This window comes from Peromyscus leucopus, chromosome 3 (assembly GCF_004664715.2).
Source record: "Peromyscus leucopus breed LL Stock chromosome 3, UCI_PerLeu_2.1, whole genome shotgun sequence".
NCBI classification, from domain to species: Eukaryota; Metazoa; Chordata; class Mammalia; order Rodentia; family Cricetidae; genus Peromyscus; species Peromyscus leucopus.
In genome coordinates this window covers 57,871,230-57,895,637 of record NC_051065.1, presented here as the reverse complement: position 1 = coordinate 57,895,637, position 24,408 = coordinate 57,871,230, and the positions used below count along the sequence as shown (strand labels likewise).

Below are 24,408 nucleotides of genomic sequence, written 5' to 3'. Positions count from 1 at the left end.
AAACACCACCAGACAGAGGACTGATCTCCAAAGTATATAAAGAACTCAAGAAACTAGATATCAAAATAATGAACAATCCAATTAAAAAATGGGCTAAAGAGCTAAACAGAGAATTCTCAAAAGAATCAAAAATGGCTGAAAGACATTTAAAGAAATGCTCAACACCCTTAATCATCAGAAAAATGTAAATCAAAACGACTCTGATATCACCTCACACCTGTCAGAATGGCCATGATCAAAAACACTAATGACAGTCAATGTTGGAGAGGATGCGGAGCAAAGGGAACACTCCTCCACTGTTGGTGGAAATGTAAACTTGTACAACCACTGTTGTACAGTCAGTATGGTGGTTTCTCAGAAAATTGGAAATCGATCTACCTCAAGACCCAGACATACCACTCTTGGGCATATACCCAAGGAATGCTGATTCATATCATAAAGATACATGCTCAACTATGTTCATAGCAGCACTATTTGTAATAGCCAGAACCTGGAAACAACCTAGATGTCCCTCAACTGAAGAATGGATTGAGAAAATGTGGTACATATACACAATGGAGTACTACTCAGCAGAGAAAAACAATGACAGCATGAAATTTGCAGGCAAATGAATGGAACTAGAAAATATCATCCTGAGTGAGGTAACCCAAATCCAGAAGGACAACATGGTATGTACTCACTTATAAGTGGATACTAGATATAAAGCAAAGAACAATCAGACTGCAACCCACAGAACCAGGGAGGCTACATAGCAGCAGAGGGGACCCTAGGATGACTGTGGCTTATAATAAGTTTTGGTTTTACTCAATTACTGGGCAAGACTCAATGAAACATTTCACTATCACTATTAGGATAAGAATTTATACTGTATCAAGCTGATAACAGAAAAAACAAAAACAAAAACCCAAAACCCAACTCTCCCCGCACAAAAAAAAAAAAAAAAAAAAGGGTATGATAACTTCATGCAATTACAAGCTAAGAATCCATGTGTAAGAAATCTACCTATAAGAAAGATTTTTACCAAGCCAAGCGTGGTGGCTCACGCCTTAATCCCAGCACTCGGAAGGCAGAGCCAGGTGGATCTCTGTGAGCGAGCAGCCTGGCTACAATGACTCCAGAAAGCGCAAAGCTACACAGAGAAATTCCGAAAAAAAAAAAAAAAAAAAAAAAAAAAAAAAAAAAAAAAAGATTTTTACCTATGCATCATAAACAAAGAAAAAACAAATCAGGTATTATAGAATATTATTTCAAGGTGTGTTACTTTTGTTTATAGTGCATTTGTTTAACTCTGTGAAGATGTATTACTTTGCCTGTCTAAAACACCTGATGGTCTAATAAAGAACTGAATGGCCAGTAGCAAGGCAGGAGAAAGGATAGGTGGGGCTGGCAGGCAGAGAGAATAAATAGAAGGAGAAATCTGGGAGGAAAGAGAAAAGAAAGAAGCCAGAGAACAAGGAAGACTCTAGAGGCCAGCCACCCAACTACATAGCATATCATGGAGTAAGAATAAGACTTACAAAAGTAAGGTAGGTTGTGAGGTACCTGATATGGATACTGGAAACAAACTCTGGAAGAACTGGAAAAACACCAAGTGAGCTTAACTGGTGAGCCATCCCTCTCCAGACCCTCTGTCTGTCTGTCTGTCTGTCTGTCTGTCTGTCTGTCTGTCTGTCTCTATCTATCTATCTATCTATCTATCTATCTATCTATCTATCTATCTATCTATCTATCCATCCATCCATCCATCCATCCATCCATCCATCCATCCATCCATCCATCCATCTATCTATCTAATGTGCATTGGTGTTTTGCCATGGGTGTTGGGTCCCTTGGAACTGAAATTACACACAGTTGTGAGCTGCCATGTGGGTGCTGGGAATTGAACTCAGGTCCTCTGGAAGAACAGTCCCTGATCTTAACCTCTGAGCCATCTCTCCAGCGCCCCCTCCACCAATTCTTAAATTTCATTTGTCTTTGACCCTGAAATCCAGAAGCCCTTAGTTGCAGTTTAAGTTTCCCAGTGCTTTTATCATGGCTGTCTTGCAAGAACAGGAAGGGATGTAAGATGCTACTGTGCTGTAAGTCAGAGCAAATCAATTCTGCCATCTGCTATTTTCTCTTAATGTCATTAGGAGCACATTGGATAACTACTAGATAAATGCTAGATAGAGAACTTCAGATTGATGACATCATCTTTACAGAAGTAACCACATTACCCACTATAATGAATTCTCTGGCAATATTAAGTAATATAAAATTACTTGGTGATTAAATTATGATCATTCCAATTTGGAACTTCTGAACCAACAAGCTTTGTGTGTGCTCAGCAAAGACAATACGATGAGAACAGAAGCCATGTGCCAGTCATATAGGCCACCAGCAACCGGCTTTATTTGGCAAAAGGGATGAGGGACTAAATTTACTGCTAGCACGAATAGTGCTTAGTATTATGCTATGGCAAGTACGGATCTGAAACTTCAGCTGGAATGGCTATTCTAAACACACTTGTGCCCATTGTATAGCACATGCCCCTGCACACTGAACAGCAGGAAACCTTACCGCCAGCTTCTCCCTGCCTCTCTCCAGGTACTCAGAAGTAGGTGGTAAAGTGTTCTAATAAGTTTTGGGGGCCAGGCTAAGCCTTTTGCTTTTCAGTTGCATACTTACGTTAACAGGGCATCTTTCTCTAATTATTTAGTCTTATGTTAGAAAAAATTTTTGGAGCCATTGTACTAGGATTTTCTTTTTCTTTTTTTTGTTTTTTTGAGACAGGGTTCTCTGTGTAGCATTAGCTGTCCTGGAACTCACTCTATAAACTAGGCTAGCCCAAACTCAGAGAGATTCGCCTGCATGCTGCCCCCTCTCCGCTTCCCAAGTGCTGGGATTAAAGGTGTGCGCCACCACTGCCCAGCTGAACCCTACCAAACTAAGGTCCTCTTAAGAATTATTGCAGGAAATGGAGTGTCTCAGGATTCACCAATTATGTACTAACCTTCAATACGAGAGGCTTTAGCAGTCTGCAACAAAAGTTCAGTTCTCAAAATCAGATAAGTCTTAAAAAACTCCCACAAAAAACTTCATGGGCATTTGAACCAACTCTACCAATACTTGACACATGTTGAATTTTCTTTCTTTTTTCTTTTTTTTTTTTTTGATTTTTTGAGACAGGGTTTCTCTGTGTAGCTTTGTGCCTTTCCTGGACATGTTGAATTTTCTAGAGAAATATTCTATGTTTAGAGGCAAATGTCAAAGCAATCTTCACACGCTCATTACCTTTGACTACTATCTGCAAGTATTTGTTTTCCTGCACTTACCTGTAGTGTCAGAATGGACACACTCATGTCGTGGAACACTTAGAAAAACGCAACTGTGTACTGTGGAAATGTACTTTCAATTCTCTTTGACCAATGCGGCTTAGCACTTGTTGCTTATAAAATGCTTTACAAGAGAATACAAAACCATACACTAACATTTTGTAGGTGTGACTGTCAGTCACACTGGCTTCTACTTTAACTCTTTTCTGACAGTCTCACAGTTTCTGACAGGATTTTTAAGATGGTGCGGCAACTTTGCAAAGAGAAGTGAAAGCACACGACCACATCAAGACTTGTACGTCAAGGCTGGAGAGATGGCTCAGTGGGCAGAGTACTGACCGCTCTTCCTGAGAACCTAGGTTCTGTTCCCAGCCCCCACAGGGTGCCTCACAAGAGCTGTTAACTCCAATTCCGGGAGGTCTAACACCTTCTTCTGGCCTCTGCAGACACTGTACACACACACACACAGTGCAGACACATACATGTAGGTCAAACACCCATACACATAACATAAATAGATTTCAACTTTTTAAAAAAATTTGTGCACCAATAGTTACCAAAGCACTACTCAAATGCCATCATCTGATAAACACATCAATAAAATGTGTTAACAACAGAATAATATTCAGTCATGAAAAAAAGATTCTGATACATGCTATTAACTGGGATGAGCCTTCTAAAACTCTGCAAACTGAAAATAGCCATCACCAAAGGGCACATAGTTGGTAAAGAATGTTCAGAGCAAATAAACCTAGAAATATAAAAAGCAGACTGGTGGTTCTCTAGGGCCAGTGTGTGTGTGTGTGTGTGTGTGTGTGTGTGTGTGTGTGTGTGTAGTTAACAAGCATCTTTCTTTTGGGGCTGGTGAACAGTGGTGATAGCTTGCACATAGCTGATAAACAAAAACATTAAGTGTGTGACTCACATGAATTACAATGAATAAATCTGTTAAAAACTTCTGGAGATGTGAGGTCCTTGAGAATCGGCAAACTTTTTCTAGAAAGGTTTTCTGGACAGTTGTGTAAGAGTTAGTGAAATTCAATCTAACTTACTTGAGTGTAACTGGAACAAAGCTGTAATGTTTTGCTAGGTACATTTCTAAAATGTGAATGCAGTTTAAGAAAAAACATTACGTCAAATATTTCAGGCAGCTTGACAGAAATGCACTGTCTATCTAAATACACATAGGTTTATATACATACATACACACACACGTGCAAACACACACACAGTCACCCTTGGAGTGTGTGTGCTCTGGTTGTCTTGTCTTTTTAGTTCAACAAATGGTTGAAACTTACTGTACAGAAGACACTATTCTAGGAGTACAGGTGTAAATATACCAAGACAAGGCCCTCCTCTATTATTTAGTTTCTTACAACTGTGGACACTGACCCCATGTGTATAGGGAGAGAATGAAAAAAAGTAAATATTTTGGAAAAAGTTAAACATTTAAGAAAATGCAGCAACCAAAATTAATTAAAAATCAAACACAGAAGAAATGCAAAGACCTCAGCAGCACTTGCCTGGGCTGCATTGTGGACTTCACTGCAGCCCTGGTTCTGAACACACACGTGTGCTTTGCGGTGCATGTGCCGTCATGCTATTCCATGTCAATGAATGCTGCCTGATACACCTGAGCTCAGACCCAAGACTGCAGTGTGTTGAGAACTGTCATGTTTTTACTGTGCAAGTTTTCTGCTCATATATAAATAATGGTTTAAGTACAAAAAAACAAATACTTTGATATTTCCTCTATTTCTCCTCTGCATGTAAGTATCAAGTTAGAAGTTCTAACATCTTTTTAAATGTTCCCACACATATCTGTTATCTTGTATTATATATTAATCAAGGTGACTGTTACTAGCTTTTTTTTTTTTTTTTTTTAAATTACTCTTTACTCTTTTGGGGGACCTGCCACCCAGCTCCCAAATAAAACCACACATGGAAGCTTATTCTTAATCATAAATGCCTGCCCTTGGCTTGGCTTGTTTCTAGCCAGCTTTTCTTAACTAAAATTAGTCCATCTACCTTTTGCCTTGGGGCTTTCCTCTTTCTCTATTACTATACACCTTTTCCTTCTTCTTGCTGCGAGTCTGCCTGTGTAGGTGTGTAGCTAGGTGGCTGGCCCTTGAAGTCTTCCTCCTTCCTCTCGTTCCTTGATCTTTCTTCCTTCTTTTTTCCTCCCAGACATCTCCTATTTATCCTCTCTGTCTGCCAACCCCGCTTATCCTTTCTCCTGCCTCACTACTGGCCATTCAGCTCTTTATTAGACCATCAGGTGTTTTAGGCAAAGAATCACAGCTGCACAGAGTTAAACAAATGCAATATAAAGGAATGCAACACATCTTTGCATCATTAAACAAATGTTCCACAGCATAAATAAATGTAACACATTTTAAAATAATATTCTACAATGGGTGGCCTTCAGTATTGACATCCAAGATGCTCTATACTTGGTAGTATCAAATATTCAGTCAATATTTAATTCCTTAAAAATATACAAATTCATCACCCTCTATTAGCATGCAAGTTTGCTTTCATTTTTAATAAACAGTAAAATCATATACATGCCAAAGAATTGTTTTGTTTTGTTTTTTATTTTGTTTTTTTTTCGAGACAGGGTTTCTTTGTACAGCTTAGGAGCCTGTCCTGGAACTCACTCTGTAGACCAGGCTGGCCTCGAACTCACAAGATCTGCCTGCCTCCGCCTGCCTCTGCCTCCCGAGAGCTGGAATTAAAGTGCACCACCACTGCCCAGCTCAAAGAATTGTTTTAAAATATTGTTTGTTACCAGTAGATGTTTAATTTGTGTACTTGTTGTGTAAGCTTATATATCCATGGTCACAGAAAACCGTCTGGGGCTAGGGGCTGGGTTCAGCTGCTTAAAGTCAGCTGATCCTTCTGGCCTCCACAGGCTCTGAGCAGGCAAGTGGTACACATACACAAACAGGCAGAACTCCCTTAAACATAAAAAAGAAATTTTTACAGGTTTCTCTTCTAATCCTAACACTCAGGAGGCAGAGGCAGGAAGATTTCTGTGAGTTCGAGGCCAGCCTGGTCTACAGAGTGAGTTCCAGCACAGTCAGGGCTGCTACATAGAGTAACTCTGTCTTGGAAAACAAACAACAAAACCAAAACAACAACAACAAAAACAGTTTTTCTTGAGCTAAAAGTGGTTGCAAATGCACAAAATTTATGAAGTCCTACTCTACCGGAGCTTACAATCCAGTAGATCAATAAATAGCTTTAAAATAAACACAAAACAAGATGTTATATGATAGGCTGGCTAGGAAAGGAGGCATCTCTGAGAAAGTAATGCCTGAGGTTGAGAAAAGGGACAGCCACATAAAGATAAGGAGACAGACTTCCAGAGGAAATACTTCTGAAATGAGTGAACTATGTGCTGCTGGCAACTAACCATCCTCAGTGATCTCATCAACTAACCAGCCTGAGAAAGGTGGCTTTCAGGCTGTGGGTAGACCAACAGTAGAAAAAGCTCTCATGAGCATTGTCTTTTAAATTTCTTTTCTATTTTGAGAATACAAATTCTCCTTTCCTGTTCCTCGCTCCAACTTCTCCCATATACCCATCCTTATCTTCGCAGGAGTCTTTTTCATTTGTCTAATTTTTTGGGAAACTGGTCTCTTGACTGGGCTAATTCAACCTTAAGAGATCCTTCTGCCTCTGCCTCTCAAGCTCTGGGGTTAAAGGTGTGACCACCACTCCAGGCTCTCCTCACAGTCTTTAGGAAACCATCTCTGGACAATGCAGGTTCCTTCCTTTTCTTGTGTCTTCAACAACTCTTATCTATTAGGCCTTCTTGCAACCCTTTTTTAGTGAGAGGCATTGTGTTAAAAGTCTCAGGACTTGCTGGGCGGCGGTGGCGCATGCCTTTAATCCCAGCACTTGGGAGGCAGAACCAGGCGGATCTCTGTGAGTTCGAGGCCAGCCTGGGCTACAGAGTGAGTTCCAGGAAAGGCACAAAGCTACACAGAGAAACCCTGTCTGGAAAAACCAAAGAGAAAAAAAAAAAAAAAAAGAAAAAAAAGAAAAGTCTCAGGACTTAAAGACAAATCAGACACACACCTAACAGTCCCTAAATAGACGACAATCTAATAGAGCAAAAAATAGGCACATAGGAACACACACATAAAACCAATACCAAGTCAAGGGGGGATGTAAGAGAGAACTGTAAGATGAATTCAGAGATCACTAACAGCAGAAACAGTGCAGGAAAAGCTCATGTGGTAGGAACATCAGAAAAGGGAGTGTCTAATTATGACTGTGGATCTGGACTTGTAGGTAAAAATATTTTGCTTTAGTATCACTGATTGACTTTAAATAGACTTTTAATTATTGTCAGCTCCCCAAGCAGGTCTCAAGTCCAAGGACCAAAAGCTTGCTATTCCTCATACCTCTGCACCTCTGCAATATTCAACACGCACAGTATTCTCAAGAGCTGACTCAGTCATTTGTTGATTTGTTACAATGGATGAGTCTCCACTTCCAGAACTGAAGGATGCCTAAGAGATCCCTGGAATGCCTACCACAGCATGTTTCAGAACCCATAAAAAACTTGTTTGTATATATTTGTGTTTATATACATAATATTGCTGCACCTTTAATTTAGAATCTTATAAATTGTACTTTTTTTTTAAAAAAATTTTCCAGCCAGTCTCCCTGTACAGCCAGCAAGCTAGCAATGCCCTCAGATTTCTTCCTGCCTCGGCTTCCTGAGTGCTGCTGGAGTTACAGGTGTGGGTCACCACACCTGGCCCACAGAAATTTTGTTTTAAAGATTAAAAAATGTTTAAAATTATGTCTATTTGTTGGGGGGTGGGTAGGTATATTCACATAAATGCAGGTACCTGAGGCCAGAGTCATCAGATCTCCCGGAACTGAAAAGTTACAGGCAACTGCAGCCTGACATGGGTACAGGAAACTGAACTCAGGTCCTATGCAAGGGCAGCGTGTTAACCATTTTTTTCCCCCCAGTTTTTCTTTTTGGTTTTTCGAGACAGGGTTTCACTATGTAAACCTGGCTGTCCTGGAACTCTTGATTTGTAGACCAGGCTGGTCTTGAACTTACAGAGATCTGCCTGCCTCTGTCTCCCAAGTGCTGGGGATTCAAGGCGTGTGCCAGCACTGCCCGGCTTTGTTAACCATTCTTGAGCCATCTCTTCAGCCCTTCATTAACTTGTTTTAACCTTGCATTAGTAAACTGAAGTTTGCACTTCACACTGTTTCTCTTTCCATTTCCGTAGTGTGCACGTGTTCTTTCCACTTTAGTCATTGACGCAGAGTCTCTCAACCAAACCAGAGGCCCCGGATCTGGCTAGTCTGACTAGCCAGACTGCACTGAATTTCCCAAGCCTCCGACTTGAGAGGCTGTAATTACAGAGAGGCCCATGCCCACCTGGCACTTTCACCAGTCCTGGAGATTCAGAGTCCAGCCTCATGTTTGTTCAGCAAGCACTTTTAACCACTGAGCCAATCTCCCTAACCATCCCCATTTTTTCTATTGAGCAAACCTTCTCACTCAGCCCCTCAAAATCCTTTCCCATTCCCAACACAACATATTAACCACTGAAGAAAAGCCAAACAACATTCTTTTGAGGCAATGTCTCAGTATCTCCAAAAAATATTCCATGGCCAAACTCACCATAGAGAGCTGTCCAAGTTTGATTAATTACATCTAGACACACAGTTCCTGACCTGAAACAGATGGAAAAAAAATGGCACTTTTAAAAAATTAGAAATCTAGTTGCATGTTTCTGGCAGCTAATTTTATCAAAAACACTTTGTAACATCCTTTAAGATGCAGTTGGGAGTAAAGAAGATGAGAAGCATAGGTATTTACAAGCTCTTTTGCACCTTGTTTACATCCAACAAGGAACAAGACCGACCATACTAAGAAGAAAACACCTGAAGCAACAAGTGTTGAGAATTAACCCAGGGGACAAGGGTAGATCCACCTTGTGATTCCCTGAGGACAGAATTTCACTATACAGCCAAGGGTGTGCATATTCTCATAAAGTTTCATAAGGTAGCAGAGAGCCTGACATTATTGCACTACAGATTAGATAAAAGTATCACATCGTACTAAATTCCTGAATCTATTTTCCGGAGTTACCTCAGAGAACATCCTGTCGTTAGGATGGTGGATACATAAGGCATTAAAGATTAGGGGGCACAATGTAGACATGTACCCTACTCAAACAAGGTTCATAAAAATTTCCTATGCAGTTGTTGAAACAGCAAAAACTGAAGCTGGACAAAGAAAAGTATAGTCCAAATAACCAGCACTGGAAGGACAAGACGAGCTATGATGGAATCATTTAAAAACAGTCATTAAGAAATGTATAATTAAGATAAACTATCATTATTCACATTTGTCAAATATCTTAAGGGCTGAAAACAGTAAATCCATATGCTGACAATGGGTCTTCAAGTTGCGTCTACACTTAAGAATGGAGATGTGGGTTATTCCAGCTGGATCCCAGTCATGAAAATGGAAAAATGTAACAGTACAATCATTAACTGTGCTGGAACCTCAATGACGTAGACGATCCCATCCCTAGAACTCTACAGTCTAAGTGACCATTCATACAGTGCTACCTTCCCATAACACCCAAATGATAACTGAGGGTTCTTTTACAACAGGGAAAGAGAGACGACCTCTAATTAATCAAGAACAGTTGCTGCGAAAATTCAAATTTAAACATTTTTAAATAGTTACTTACGCTTCATCAATGTTGGGGTGGAAAATTTTATTCATGAATCCTGCAAAAAGAGATGTTCATTAGCAGCACAAAGGATGCAGAGAAAAATGAACTAACTTGTCAGTACTGGAGACCATATAGGGTTGGAAAAGGTGCCAATACTCAAACTGTGACTGTCAACCTTAGGTCTTTGGCCACTCAACCCAACTAACTAAAACTCACGAGTCCTATGACAAGCAAGCAAACTTTGGGACCATGAAGCTTTCTGTATAAGAAAACCTTAAAAGCAATTGTCTGCTGAATTATGAAGAACTTGCCAAAAGAGAATATTATGTAATACTAAATGATTTATAACTCGTGCCACAATGAAAGCTAAGAAACGTTCACAGCAGCTGAACCGCTCTAGCTTCACTGGAGATCTGCACTTGAACTCCAGAAGCATCTCTACAGGTGTCATTTGGCCACAGTGGGGCATGAACGAAGCTGCTGGAGCTAGGAGAACACTGCTTCCAAACCACAAGAGCTCCTCTGAATCTATCCACTCAAAGTCAATGCTGGTTAAAATGGAGGGAACCAAGAAATAAGGCAAGGACTTAAAAATACATTCTCTAAGGTAGCTGGATATGTCAGAGATCTAACTTTTAAAATTTATTCCTAGAGAAAAGTATAAGCTTAAAATTTTGCTGTTTAAATTATAAGGAGGAATTTATTAATTTTAAACTTAAAACTAATGATTTAATCACTATATTCGACCGCAAACTACACGATCCTAGGAAGAAACTCCAAGCTCCTTATTGTGCCATAGTATTACCATGTTCCCCTATCCCACACTTCCAATGGGTTCCTTTAGGATGACTCTCACCATCACTGGGCCCACACTCCTCTCTCATCCCAATTCCCACAGGCTCTAATGTTACTTCCAAATATGCTTGTCAGCACCTATTGGGCAGTCATTACTCAGGGTGCAAAAATGAGACAGCACACTGATCTCCCAGAGGTCACTGTAGCAGCAAATCCAAAGATAAGAACAAGTAACTGCTTTGTGGACAAAGTATGGACACAATCAGAGAACACACATGAAAAGAGGAAGAAGGTCTGGAAATAGACGTGGCAAACTCAGAGGAGCCTTATGTGAATTCCCAAAACCTTAGAACATCCCTCAAATTAGGTAACAAGGATTAGAACACAAAAGCATAGGCACTTCAGACTTTGCTCTAGCCATTCCAAATAATAATCCTACTCTTTAATTCTTATCTTTAGAACCTTTATGCATCAACAGTTTAAAGCTTTATCTACTATTACAGCAAGAAAGTAACGCATAAATAACTTTGGTGAAGGCTGCATCGATATTAATTTTTCATCAAAGAAATTTAGGGATGCTTAAGAGATATCCCAAGCTAATAGAAGTGCTCATGTCTTAAAAGGAAAAAAACTCCTTGTAATGCTAGGAAAATACTAATAATTTACATATCCAGGTTAAGCTTTAAGAATACTGGAAGTTGCCGGCGGTGGTGGCCCACGCCTTTAATCCCAGCACTTGGGAGGCAGAGGCAGGCGGATCTCTGTGAGTTCGAGGTCACTATCTTCTGAACTAAGAATGGTTCTCCTACATGAACTACAGCAGTTGGTAGCTACTATTAATAACCCTCTTGGTACTTTTAACACCCTGTTTCTGCTAGAACCTGCAGTGAACACTGGTGAAGCAGAAGCTCCCCACGCTGACTATAGATAGGACTTGTCTGGAGAGCTCTGTACAACAAGAAGGTGGACAATGTTATGAAGGGGAAAAAATAGGAAGGTGAGAGGCAGTGGTTGCAGGTCTCAGCTGAGGCCAAGAAAGACACCTGTCTGTGTGTGTGTGTGTGTGTGTGTGTGTGTGTGTGTGTGTGTGTGTGTGTGTGTGTGAGAGAGAGAGAGAGACAGAGACAGAGAGACAGAGAGACAGAGAGAGAGAAAGCGCACAAAAGCGCATTTGTTACGCTAATGAAGCAGCCAGGTAAAAAGTACACAGAAGTTGGCTTCATTTATACTTTTGAAGATCAGCAAAGACACTGGCTGAAGTGAAGGGATAAAGGACAAAAGACAAGGCATGGGGGCAGAGAGCTTTCAATGAGAGGAAGATGAGAAGCCAGTGAACCTAGCATCTCAACCTAGTCTTGTTTTTAAACAGATGGTGTCAAACAGCAAACCAAACGGGCTTGCTGAAGGACGGCTCAACAGGTTCCCAGCACCTCCAGTATTTGACAGCTGACACAATGGTGTATCTCGAACAAAATGGGATGAATGGGAATCCTACGCGCCTTAGCACTCGGACGCTATGGGGCCCCTTGAAGGATTAGGAATGATGATGGTGACAAGCTCTGACTATATCAAAACTGTCCACGAGAGATTAAAGTATCCCCTTCTTTGGCTTTGGCCTGGAGAGTACAATTGGAATTAAGTAGTTTCTACACTGTTTGCAACTAAATTTTAATTTGGCCTATTTTGAATACAAGAATATATAAAAGTAAGGACCAAAAAATTTCATAAATGTACTTTAGTAGGAAAAGACTTGGAGCCCAGAGCCCCGCATCCGGTATGCTTCTAAGAATTAACAGCATCAGGGGCTGGAGAGAAGGCTCGACAGTTAAGAGCACTGGCTGCTCTTCCAGAGGGCCTGGGTTCAATTCCAGCACCCACACGGCAGCTGACAACTGTCTGTAACTCCTGTTCTAGGGGATCTGACGCCCTACACAGATATACATGCAGACAAAACACCAATGCCCATAAAATGAAAATAAATTAAAAATGAACACAATTAGAGTTCTGAGAAATAGGGCAGAAGCACAAGTATAGGGCAAAGTACTGAATAAAGTTCTGGCCCTCACTCTGCTGCCAACTGCAAGCTTTGGGCCAGTCACCTCACTTCCAAAGATGGGCCTGCTTTGTCATCTGTGGAGATGAACAGCTGGGGTGTGTCATCTCTAAAAGCCCCATTCTAATTCAATTTCTAGAGATCCTATGGGGGCCAAAATCTAGGATTTATTAACAGTGTCTAGAGCTTCAAGAACAGAGGGCTTAAAAGGAAATGTCCAGCGAAGGAAAGTGACTTTGTAAGGCAGCACCACTAAGTAGAACATTCTAGAACATGATTGATACATAACTACCAGTGTGCTACACTACCATGGAGAGCCACAAAACCACTGACGATTCCAAAGTGAGCAACATCAACTGACAACTTTGCCTTCAAGGACCAAGTCACCTTCAAGGACCAGACCAACACTCCCTGAGAAACCCTCCCAGACCAGAGAGAGTTCTTCCTACTGCAGGCTTTTATTTAAACACATATTTCTTTCAAAAATTATTTTTTGAGAATTTCATACATGTCTATAATGTACTTTGATCATATTCATCCTCCTCCCGACTTTCAAATCCTTCTGGATCCCTCCCTCAACAGACTATCTGATATTGGAAAGCTATATCAGGCTTTTGAAGGGTGGGGAGAATATGAGCATGAATGTGTGTGCTTCAGACATGCTGGCCTGGAACCTGCCTTGCTGGCCTCAAACTTGCAATGATCCTCCTGCTTCCAAAGTACATAGACTATAGGCATATGCTACCACGCTCAGCTCAAATTGGTTTTATTTTTATTTTATTTTATTTTTTAAACAAAGCCAATCAATAAATGGAGCATTATTTCCTTTACATTTGTTCTTGGACAAGCTGTGCGCAGAGTTTCTGGCAAAGCCATTTATAATCTGGACAATGATGCTAACATGAAACTTGTGGATTCGGAAGAGAGAAGGCTGGGAAAGAACAAACTAGGAATTCAGAGAAGGGAGGTTCTCAGGCCGGAGCGTGTTTGCCCTGGCAGTCTCTTCCTTTTGGCAAGGCTGTCACCACACTACGGAGTGTGTCTGCAACAAGAGAATTTCATCCAACCCTTGTTCCCATTTCACCAGAAACTATTATGAAGGTATTTGAAGAGAAAATATTTTGCCAATAGCTTTTATGGAAACATGGTAAGTAAATGCAGCAAGTCCTAGAGACAGAGACCGGGGTGGGAGCACTAGAGACTGCATTCAGGGCCTGGTGAACACTAGGCAAGTGTTCTACTCCCTGAATATCAATTGTGTAAAATCTATAGGTATCTTTAACATTTTACTTGCTAGCAGACACACCAATGACCAAATCTGTGAGTGAAGAAATATCCTGGGGTCAACCCCCATCTGTAAATTCTGCCAGATTTATCTTGGTGAAACTCGAGGTCAGACAAATGACAGGCAAGGGGGGAAATGCCCAAGGTAAAAGTTAGCTCTATCCCAGGGACAGAGTGAGCCAGGACTGGAGTGATTGTGGTTTCTTGAGTGGCTGATGCATGAACTGTAAGTGTATGAATTCCTATGAGAAAATAGTAAGGGAAAACATTCACTTTGATGTTAGGACACATATGCCCACACAAGCGTTCTCAGAAAACAGTCAATTCAAAACCAAGCGGTCTGAATTTTTTTTTTAAAGATTATTTATTTATTATGTATACAATGTTCTGTCTGCATGTATGCCTGCAGGCCAGAAGAGGGAACCAGATCTCATTACAGATGGTTGTGAGCCATCATGTGGTTGCTGGGCATTGAACTCAGGACCTCTGGAAGAACAGCCAGTGCTCTTAACCTCTGAGCCATCTCTCCAGCCCGCGTTCTGATTTTTAAAATATATTTAGAGGTTGAGAATACAGCTTGGTGGTGGGGCTTGTGCTTCTTTAAGTATGAAGCCCTGGGTTCAATTCCCGGTACCAAAGAAAAAGCTACCCAGAAACAGACTAAATGCCATCTCTCCCTTCAGTGTCTCAGAACGTGCATTCTTTAGAGTCAGAGCTTCAATCTCAGCTCCTAACACTCAGAGTTGGAGTGATCAGCCGAGGAATAGTGACAGCCTGTAGCTAGAATTTTCCTGCCTTGCCCACAGTCAGGACAAATCTCTCTAACCCACCAGTCCCACAGCCGCTCAGACCCAACCAAGTAAACACAGAGACTTATACTGCTTAAAAACTATATGGCCGTGGCAGGCTTCTTGCTAACTGTTCTTATAGCTTAAATTAATCCATTTCCATAAATCTATACCTTGCCACGTGGCATGTGGCTCGTGGCTTACCGGCATCTTCACATGCGGCTTGTCCTGGCAGCGGCTGGCAGCGAGTCCTTCTGCCTTCCTGATCTTTCTTTTCTCCTCTCTGTTAGTCCCGCCTATACTTCCTGCCTAGCCACTGGCCAATCAGTGTTTTATTTATTGACCAATCAGAGCAATTTGACATACAGAACATCTCACATCTGGAACGGCCAGATGCCAGCTGTGTGCACTGGCCCTTCATCTCAGACTTTCTCATCTTACCTCAGGCAGACAGGCCCAGCCTGAGAAGCCTGCACCTGGGCAGAAGTCTCTTCAGAGTAGGCCTTCCCTATCAGGAGAGACAGACCTGGGCTCTTTCCAGGTGAGGACGCAAGCATGGAGCTCACTCTCAAAGCCCTGGTTATGGAAACCTCTGAAGCCATCCTATGTCAGTTTCAGGAGACCACTCACTAAGAGGTCCTCTTTTCTGCTTCTCTTTTTGCTCTGATAATTTGGAATCCGAGGGCCAGATGGATTCAGGGGATCTGACACCCACACACAGACATACATGGAGGCAAAACAGCAGTTCATATAAAATAAAAAGAAAAGGAAAAGGAAAAGGTGGAGGGCTGTCCTTCAACAACACAACCTAGTCTGCATCCTAGAAATGAAACTCTCCACCACACACAAACATTGCTCTTGTAAAAAAGTCTTTTTTGTTTGTTTCTTGAGTAAGTTACCAAATCCTTTAGCCTACTTGCCTTTTGTTTCTTTTTTAACCTCTTCCCATCTCCATAATTTATCTTTCAGTGTCTTGCTCGTCCAGCTAATCATACTGAGAGATCTGGAAGGGTTTTCGTTTTGTTTTGTATTTGTTTTTTGAGACAGGGTTTCTCTGTGTAGTTTTGGCACCTGTACTGGAACCTGCTTTGTAGGCAAGGTAGGCCTCGAACTCACAAAGATCTACTTGCTTTTTCCCACCAAGTGCTGGGACTAAAGGTGTGCGCCACCACAACCAGTTTGTCCTAAATTCTTAAAAAATTTAGAACTTCAGTTCAAAGGCAAAGGAAACTAGGCTGGGGAGATGGCTCAACGTTAAAAGCCTTTGCTGCTCTTCCAAAGGACCCAAATTTGGTTCCTTGCACCCACACTGGGCAGCTTACAACTGCTTGTACCTCCAGTTCCAAGGCATCTTTTTTTTTTTTTTCCTTTTTCTTTTTTGGTTTTTTGAGACAGGGTGTCTCTGCGTAGCTTTGTGCCTTTCCTGGCACTCACTCTATAGCCCAGGCTGGCCTCAAACTCAAGGAGATCTGCCTGCCTCTGCCTCCCGAGTGCTGGGATTAAAGGTATGTGCCACCACCACCCGGCTCAGTTCCAAGGCATCTAAGACCCTCTTCTGGCCTCTGTAAGCACCTGCATCAGATAGTATTTATTCATACAGACACATACATAAAATTCAACCTAAAATCAACCTTACAACAGGTAAAAAAGGAAGCCAAGATTACATGTTTGCATTCTAACATCAAATCTTAACAACAAATAAATCATCTAATATACCAAGAGAGATGTCAGAATACCAACACAAAAGTGAAGATCATCCATTTGAAAGTAGAAACCTGGGCAGCAAGATAGAATGTTTGTTTAGCAACCAGGAAGATAATGTAACAATGAACCACCCAGAAGCCATACCAGAAAACCCTAGTGCCAAGAGTAGACTACTTCCCTACTGGTCAGAGGCTTCTCCTGAGGCTTTCCAAATAATACAGGCATTTACCACTGTTCTTGTTTGCCCACCACAACTAGGTGGTAAGATCCTACTGTGTAGATACCAAGCACACCTTAGTTGTAGGACACAGAGAAATCAAGCTGGAACTGGTGAGGAGCTTCCTACCTGTTAGCTAGCCCTGCCTGACAGTGTCCAAAGGTGCTATGTTGCTATTCAGGCTACTAGCGGAGAATTGTCATCAAGTCTTACTCAGCTCTGGACTCTGTCTGCAACGACGACGACTCACTAGGCAAGAGGAGATTACTGGTGCAATAGCGGCAAGTTTGCTAGAGGAGTAACCAAGTACTTTCTGCCTGGATCTGACGTCTGGTACTGTAAAACCCAGCCAAAAGCCTGTGGCTGGGAAATCACAGGGCAGAGCGGGAAGCCACTGCTCTTGTTTTGCTAAGTGATCGGGATGTGCTTATCCAACTGCCTTCTAAATAACTATGTTAAGCCTATAGACTGGTATTTCTTTTGCAGTGGTCAAAGTGACTCATAACTAGCCAGAATACTGAGCATAAATAACTGTCAAATATCCAAGCCATAAATGGGATATCTATGCCACTCCTCCAAAGCTCAGGAACAAAGCAGAAGGGCAGAAAGCCTGTAAGGGCCAGAGGAAAAGGGTGGGTATGTAGAGTGGAACACTGACATCAGGGCATGATATGACTGCTGCATTCTTGAACTTACTGCAATTGTGATTACATGCAAAAGGTCCCCACAAGACTGGGCCCTTCAACACTACCATGTAATAGAGGGACCCAGGGAGCACTACACCTCTGTGAAGATCTACACAAAGTTAAATGGTCAATATGGGACAGAGAGACATTCCTCCGTGGTACAGCTACTATTAAGGTATCCAAGTTCCAAAAACAAACTTTTATACATGCTCTTGTAAAGAACCCTCATGAAACTCAGTGGGACAGACGGACGGACGGACGGACAGATGGACACGGACACACACACACCCTTAGCTAGAAACAGGAAGGGAGAAAAGCAATTAGCAGGAGTGTGTGTGTGTGTGTGTGTGTGTAACAGGGTAATACAATAGAAATATATACACATGAAAATGTCATAATACTTATTATGAATAACTAATATATTTAAACAAAAACATCTTTTAAAAGTGAAAAAAGGGCTGGGTGGCGGTGGCACACGCCTTTAAATTCAGCACTCAGGAGGCAAAGGCAGGTGATCTCTGTGAGTTCGAGGCCAGCCTGGTCTACAGAGTGAGATCCAGGAAAGGCACCAAAACTACACAGAGAAACCCTGTCTCAAAAAACCAAAAAAAAAAAAAAAAAAAAAAAAAAAAAAAAAAAAGTGAAAAAAGGAACTGTTCAAGACAATTTAAATTGGCATTATTAGGTCAACTTCAAGAAGCAAAGGCTAAATCCTCTTCAGTAGTACACAAGAGAAGGCCAACCCTTAAGAGGAGAGGTAAGGGCTAGAGAGATGGGTCAGAGGTTAAAAGCACTGGCTGTTCTTCCAGAGATCCTAAGTTCAATTCCCAGCAACCACATGGTGGCTCATGACCTTCTGTAATGAGATCTGGTGCCCTCTTCTGGCCTGTAGGCATACATGCAGGCAGAACACAGTATACATAATAAATAAATCTTTTAAAAAAAAAAGAGAGGTAAGCTAATGTACTATTTTTACTCTACTAATCTACTGAAGAGCAAGATGAATTCTTATGACATGGGTCTTGTCAATACGACCAACTTAGTAATACCTGGCTTCTCTCTGTGATAACTTCAGTACCTGGTACCCAGTCCTTGCTCTGCCCCACCCCTACTTATTATCATCATAAAGACCATATTCTTACCCTCTCAGTTTTTTATGTTTCTCCACAACAGCAGTTCTTCTATCTCATTCCACTTTACATTCCCAGGACATACCAAGAACTGTCACTATCTACGAACAGCAATGCCTCTTCAGTCACAAATCTAGACATTTCTTCTCTTGTCCGTACTAAGGATTTTCTGACATTCACCTTCTTCCTACCTGCCAGCCCTTATTCAACTTAAGGCTGAAGAGCTACCACTAACAACCGGCAGCAGTCCTCTGCAAACCCATGCCCTTCCCACAGAAAATGTCTATCTGCTATCCAGCCGTTCCTCTGCAGCCCCTCATTGGAGTTGCTCCAGCAGCACACCACTACTGACTACCCCAAACTCCACAAAAGTTCAAGTGCTCCACAGGCACAGAAGTTAGTTTTCTATGACTGACACATCCTCCCATGTATTTCAATTACCTCTGGGCCATCTATAACTGATACAACGTATATGCTATGTGATGAGTTGCATTTTATCATTCAGGGATTGCTGTACACATTCCTTATAGATGAAATAGCTTTCAGATTGTTTCTGATACATAGTGGAGTTCAAACGGTGGATACAGAATCCTTGGAGTCCCCCGTTTTGGGTAACTGTTGCCTTGCTTGTGAACCTTGACCTTGATATCCTTCCAGTGCTAATTCCCTGCCAGGTTCCACCCTCCTGAATGCTTAAGGGAAGTTCCTGGTCTGTGTATCCTGAATAATGGGTAATGGGTGTAAACAGCTTAGATGCAAGATTGTAAAACATCAGTAGCGAACTTCTGACCTCCGGGGTCCTCCCATTGTGCTGTAAGCCTGTAATTAAGACCTCCTACTCCCTTCAAGAAATGACATTCGACATTTAAAATTATATATATATATATATATATATATATATATATATTTATACACACATATATAATTGAATGAATACTGAGAATGTAATCTATGAATAACACAAATGTGATTAATATCATGAGTGTAATTTAAAAAATAAATAAATAAAAAAAAAAGAATCCTTGGAGTTAGAGGGCAAACTGGACACTGAGGTGACACGAAACAGAAATCCACTCATTCTCATTTTCTTCAATGCAACAGGCCCTGAGTATCTGCTAGGTATGAGTGTTGTGAGCATTTGTGGAGTTTACGTCTGTACACTGAGTTCTATTCCCTCCTTGAGTTCTCTTTCACTCCACTGCCCATTTTTACAAAGAGAATATCCAACTGGCAGGCTTTCTCACTTTCCTTTTTGTTTGTTTTGGTTTTTCAAGGCAGGATTTCTCTGTGTAGTTTTGCAGCCTGTCCTGAAACTCACTCTGTAGCCCAGGCTGGCCTCGAATGCACAGAGATCCGCCTGCCTCTGTCTCCTGAGTGATGATGGGATTAAAGGTGTGCACCACCACCTCCTGGCCTCCATTTTTTATTTTTTAGAGATAGGGTTTCAATGTGTACCCCTGGCTGTCCTGCAACTTGCTCTGTAGACCAGGCTGGCCTTGAACTCACAGAGATTGGCCTGCCCCTGCCAAGTGCTGGGATTAAAGGTGTGCGCCATTACCATCTGGCCTCATTTTTCCATCTCTAACATCTCCAATGAATACATGCTCCCTTCTTTTACCCATTTCTCAAAGGCTCCTACTGACCCTACTGTATCGAGTTTTTCTTTGCTAGACAACTCCCTACAAAGAGTATTTAAAAATCTTTCAGAATCTCCCATTAAAAAATAGATAAATAGCCGGGCGGTGGTGGCGCACGCCTTTAATCCCAGCACTCGGGAGCAGAGCCAGGCGGATCTCTGTGAGTTCGAGGCCAGCCTGGTCTACCAAGTGAGTTCCAGGAAAGGCGCAAAACTACACAGAGAAACCCTGTCTCGAAGAAAAAAAAAAAAAAAAAAAAAAAGATAGATAAATAGCCGGGCGGTGGTGGCGCACGCCTTTAATCCCAGCACTCGGGAGGCAGAGCCAGGCGGATCTCTGTGAGTTCCAGGCCAGCCTGGGCTACCAAGTGAGCTCCAGGAAAGGCGCAAAGCTACGCAGGGAAACCCTGTCTCGAAAAACCAAAAAAAAAAAAAAAAAAAAAAAAAAAAGATAAATAAAACCAGGCTGGGTATAATAGTACGTTTCTTTAATTTTAGCACTCAGGAGGCAGAGGCAGGTGGATCTCTACAGTTTAGGCCAGCCTGGTCTACAGTGAGCTACAGGCCAGCTAGAGCTACACAGTGAGATCCTGTCCGTTCTATGGCTGGGTATATGGTACATCTTTAATCCTAGATTTGGGAAGCAGAGGCAAGTGGTTCTCTCTTTGAGTTCAAGACTCTGTCTCAAAACCAAACCAAAATAAAATAAAACACAAACTTTCCCTTTGCTGGGTTTTGTTTTAGTTTTGTGAGAGTTTCATATAACCCAGTCTGGCCTTGAACTCACTAGGCAGCTGAGGATGACCTTGAAACTCGGACCCCCCTGCCTCCACCTCCTGAATGCTAGGACTACATGTATTTGATCCCAATCCAGGTGCCTGTTAATTTCTCAACCTCAGCATCCTTGTCCACAACAACAGGATCTTTCTCTCACAACAGCTGGAGGAACTGCTTCCATCCATCATTCCTCTCCTCTCAACAGAAGAGTCATCAATGAAGAACTGAAATCTAACTGTTAAATGATCTTTCCATTACATTTAAGATGAAATGTAAGCTATGAGCCTAGCTTACAAAGCCCTCTGTGACCACCCCTGCTTCGTTCGGTGTACCCCTAATCACACCTCATTGTTTAGCCAGCCTCCCAGTGAGGGACACGAGTACTTTGGAATTCTTCTTGCCCGGTATACTCTTTTTCTGATTTAAGAGGATTAGGGTTGTCTTTTAAGTATTAATTTAAATGTACTTGATTAGATTATATATCTAATCCAAATTTACTATCCCATTACATCAATTCTTTACATAAAGTGGTCAGTCATTTTAAGTTTGCACGAGAGCAGCTTGCTCACTTCTATATCCTAGCACCTCAGCAGCACCTGCTGTGGGATGTTCTGTGTGCTGTGAATATCTGTTGCTCTGATTGATTGATAAATAAATAAAATGTTGATTGGCCAGTAGTCAGGCAGGAAATATAGGCTGGATAAGCCAACAAGTAGAATTCTGGGAAGAGGAAGGCTGAGTCAGGAGTTGCCAGCCAGACACAGAGGAAGCAAGATGACAAGACAGAACTGAGGAAAGGTACCAAGTCACGTGGCTAAACATAGATAAGAATTATGGGTTAATTTAAGTGTAAGAGCTAATCAGTAATAAGCCTGAGCTAATGGCCGAGTAGTTATAATTAATGTGTGTTTACTTGGGGGACACGAGTGGGGAAGACTTGTCCTGGCTGCCAGCAGGGTGGGACACAGGAGAACTTCTGACTACAAGCACCAGCAGAGAAGGATCCAGTGAATTCGCTGAAATGAATGCACACTGTGACCACACTCACTTTCAGAGCTTCTGTGACAAGGGGACATTACACAGCTGCATTCTCACAGTGATGACTTTAACACGTTCATGAAACGTTCCTAACACTTCTCTACTGAAATTCAAGACAGTTATTTGAGATAGGAACATGAAAGTATGAAAGGATATAAGTGATCTAAATGGAATGTTGCTACCTTAGCTCAAAAATTCACTTATTTGTACAAATACTATGGCAGCCCAAGTAAGCCTTTGTTAAAAATGACTAACCCCAAATCTCTCGTGACTGACATGACACACTCCTCCCCATCCTGAAAATCCACTGCTCACTTCAGCTATGCACATTAGTTCTGGGGGAGTAACTATAGACTATTTCCATCTAGGAGCATATGAACTAGAACTAAGCATCCTAAGTTCTACAGATAGTCATACTGTATTATAAAACGTCAATCCTAAAATAGTGAGGTAACTGCTAACTACAGTGAATAAAACACTGAAACGCACTGCCCTGGCACAAGCATAAAAATATGGTTACCAGAGTAGCTTCCAACTAAAAATGTATCAGATTAGGAAATGTAAAAAGGATTTTGATTAGTCTGATAACCTAAACTATCCTACTTTGATGTAACAGCCTAATCTAATCTAAAGGTCTGTGCTATGGCTCAGTACAGTTCACTACATAGTCAAGGAGTACCTTCAACTCCTGATCACTCTGCTTCTGTAGTCAAGTGCTGGGATTACAAGTGTGTTCCATCATGACTGGTTTACTTTGTTTTTTCGTTTTGTTTTGTTTTTTAATTTTTGAAGTAAAAAAATTTCAAAGGACATAAGAACTTTACCAAGCATATATACTACTAGACTAACTACCAAAACAAAACAAGCTTGCAAACACTATAGCTCAACCAAATATTGCTTTATTTTTTAAAAATCTTTACTCTTTTTGGCTACACATAAAACATTTTGTTGTTTGGGGACTTACTATATAGTTCTGGCTGGCCTAAAACTAGATACGTAGAACAGGCTGAAACTGGACTAACAGATCCACCTATCTGTCTCCATAGTGATGTGCTACCACGCCCAGGACACATAAAGCATTTTATATACAATGGTTTTGTTGCTGTTTATGTACACAGTAGTGCCCTTTTAGAATATGTACTCAGCTGTGCAACTACTGCACATCTTTTCCGTGCACTGGCGGGAGCTTTCTCTTAACTGCCAAGCACAAGATACAGGTAACAAACGGAATCTGGAGAAGTTCACAACGAGAGCTTGTGGAGCAACTTCTCAGCTTAAAACAGAATCTTCATGAACTGAGAACTATTTGGGATTCCAATGAATCAGTTAACAACAAGCACACAGAATTCACTTAATCCTAATAGGATCCTATGTAGTCCATTCTGGCCTTGAATCCTAACCCTCCTGCCTCTACCTCCTCACAGTGCTGACACTACAGGTAAGCACCACTAGGATTGGCTGTTCATTTTTCCCGTTTTATGATATATCTCTGTGTGTGTATATATTGCTTGTGGGTTCAAGCAATCCTCCTATCTCAGCCTACTGAATAGCTGCAACTAGAGATGCATGCCACATAAGACCCTGGCCAGTATCTTATTTTCTAGAAAGGAAACCACAGATCAGATGAGTGTCAGTTTTATGGAAAAATGAGAACCAAGTCCAGAACTCTTCCCTGATAACCAGTGATAACTGGTTATTCATGCATGCCTAACTATATATAACTACACATGGTCACTAACAGCTAGCTGCAGTACTAACAGGCATAATAATAAACATCTACAAATGAAAAAAGAAATATGAAAAATAAGCCAAAACTATTGTACTCAGAGGCACATGTTTTTAATTCCAGCACTGGAGGCAGAGACAGGCAGACCCCTGGAGCTCACTGGCCAGGCAACCTAGCCTAACTGTGAGACCTCAGTCCCAGTGAGAGAGACTGCCTCAAAGACCAAGTAGACAGTTCCTAAAGAACACCACCTGAGGTTGACATCTAACATTTGGCCTCCATACACCAACATGTATACATACCTGAATATTAACTCACACATACAGATTATATACTCATAAATATTTTAAAATCCAAGCTAAGATTAATGGCATATGCCTGAGATCAGGAGGCTTAGGCAAAAGGACAAACTGAAGGACTATCTGAGTCTACACACAGGCAGACAGATACACAGCATAAGAGATTTTTTAATTATTATTTATCTATTTAAGTGCTAGGGGCTGAATTCAGGACCTCATACATGCCAGGCAAG

The 24,408-nt window shown here is 41.4% G+C and overlaps 1 protein-coding gene across 2 annotated transcripts in view; it reads right to left on the bottom strand.

The window, feature by feature from the left end:
- Nucleotides 1-24,408, bottom strand: part of Ube2h (ubiquitin conjugating enzyme E2 H) — a 98,527-nt gene that overhangs the window by 24,594 nt on the left and 49,525 nt on the right. Inside the window, exons 4-5 of one of the 2 annotated variants that reach the window (XM_028866182.2) lie at nucleotides 10,058-10,097; nucleotides 8,977-9,029 (exon numbers count right to left, since the gene is read on the bottom strand). The exons of the other annotated variant lie outside the window; for it this stretch is intronic. Of the exons in view, the coding sequence (XP_028722015.1) occupies nucleotides 8,977-9,029; nucleotides 10,058-10,097 (93 nt within the window). The remainder of the gene's footprint in view (nucleotides 1-8,976; nucleotides 9,030-10,057; nucleotides 10,098-24,408) is intronic. 2 annotated transcript variants of the gene reach the window in all.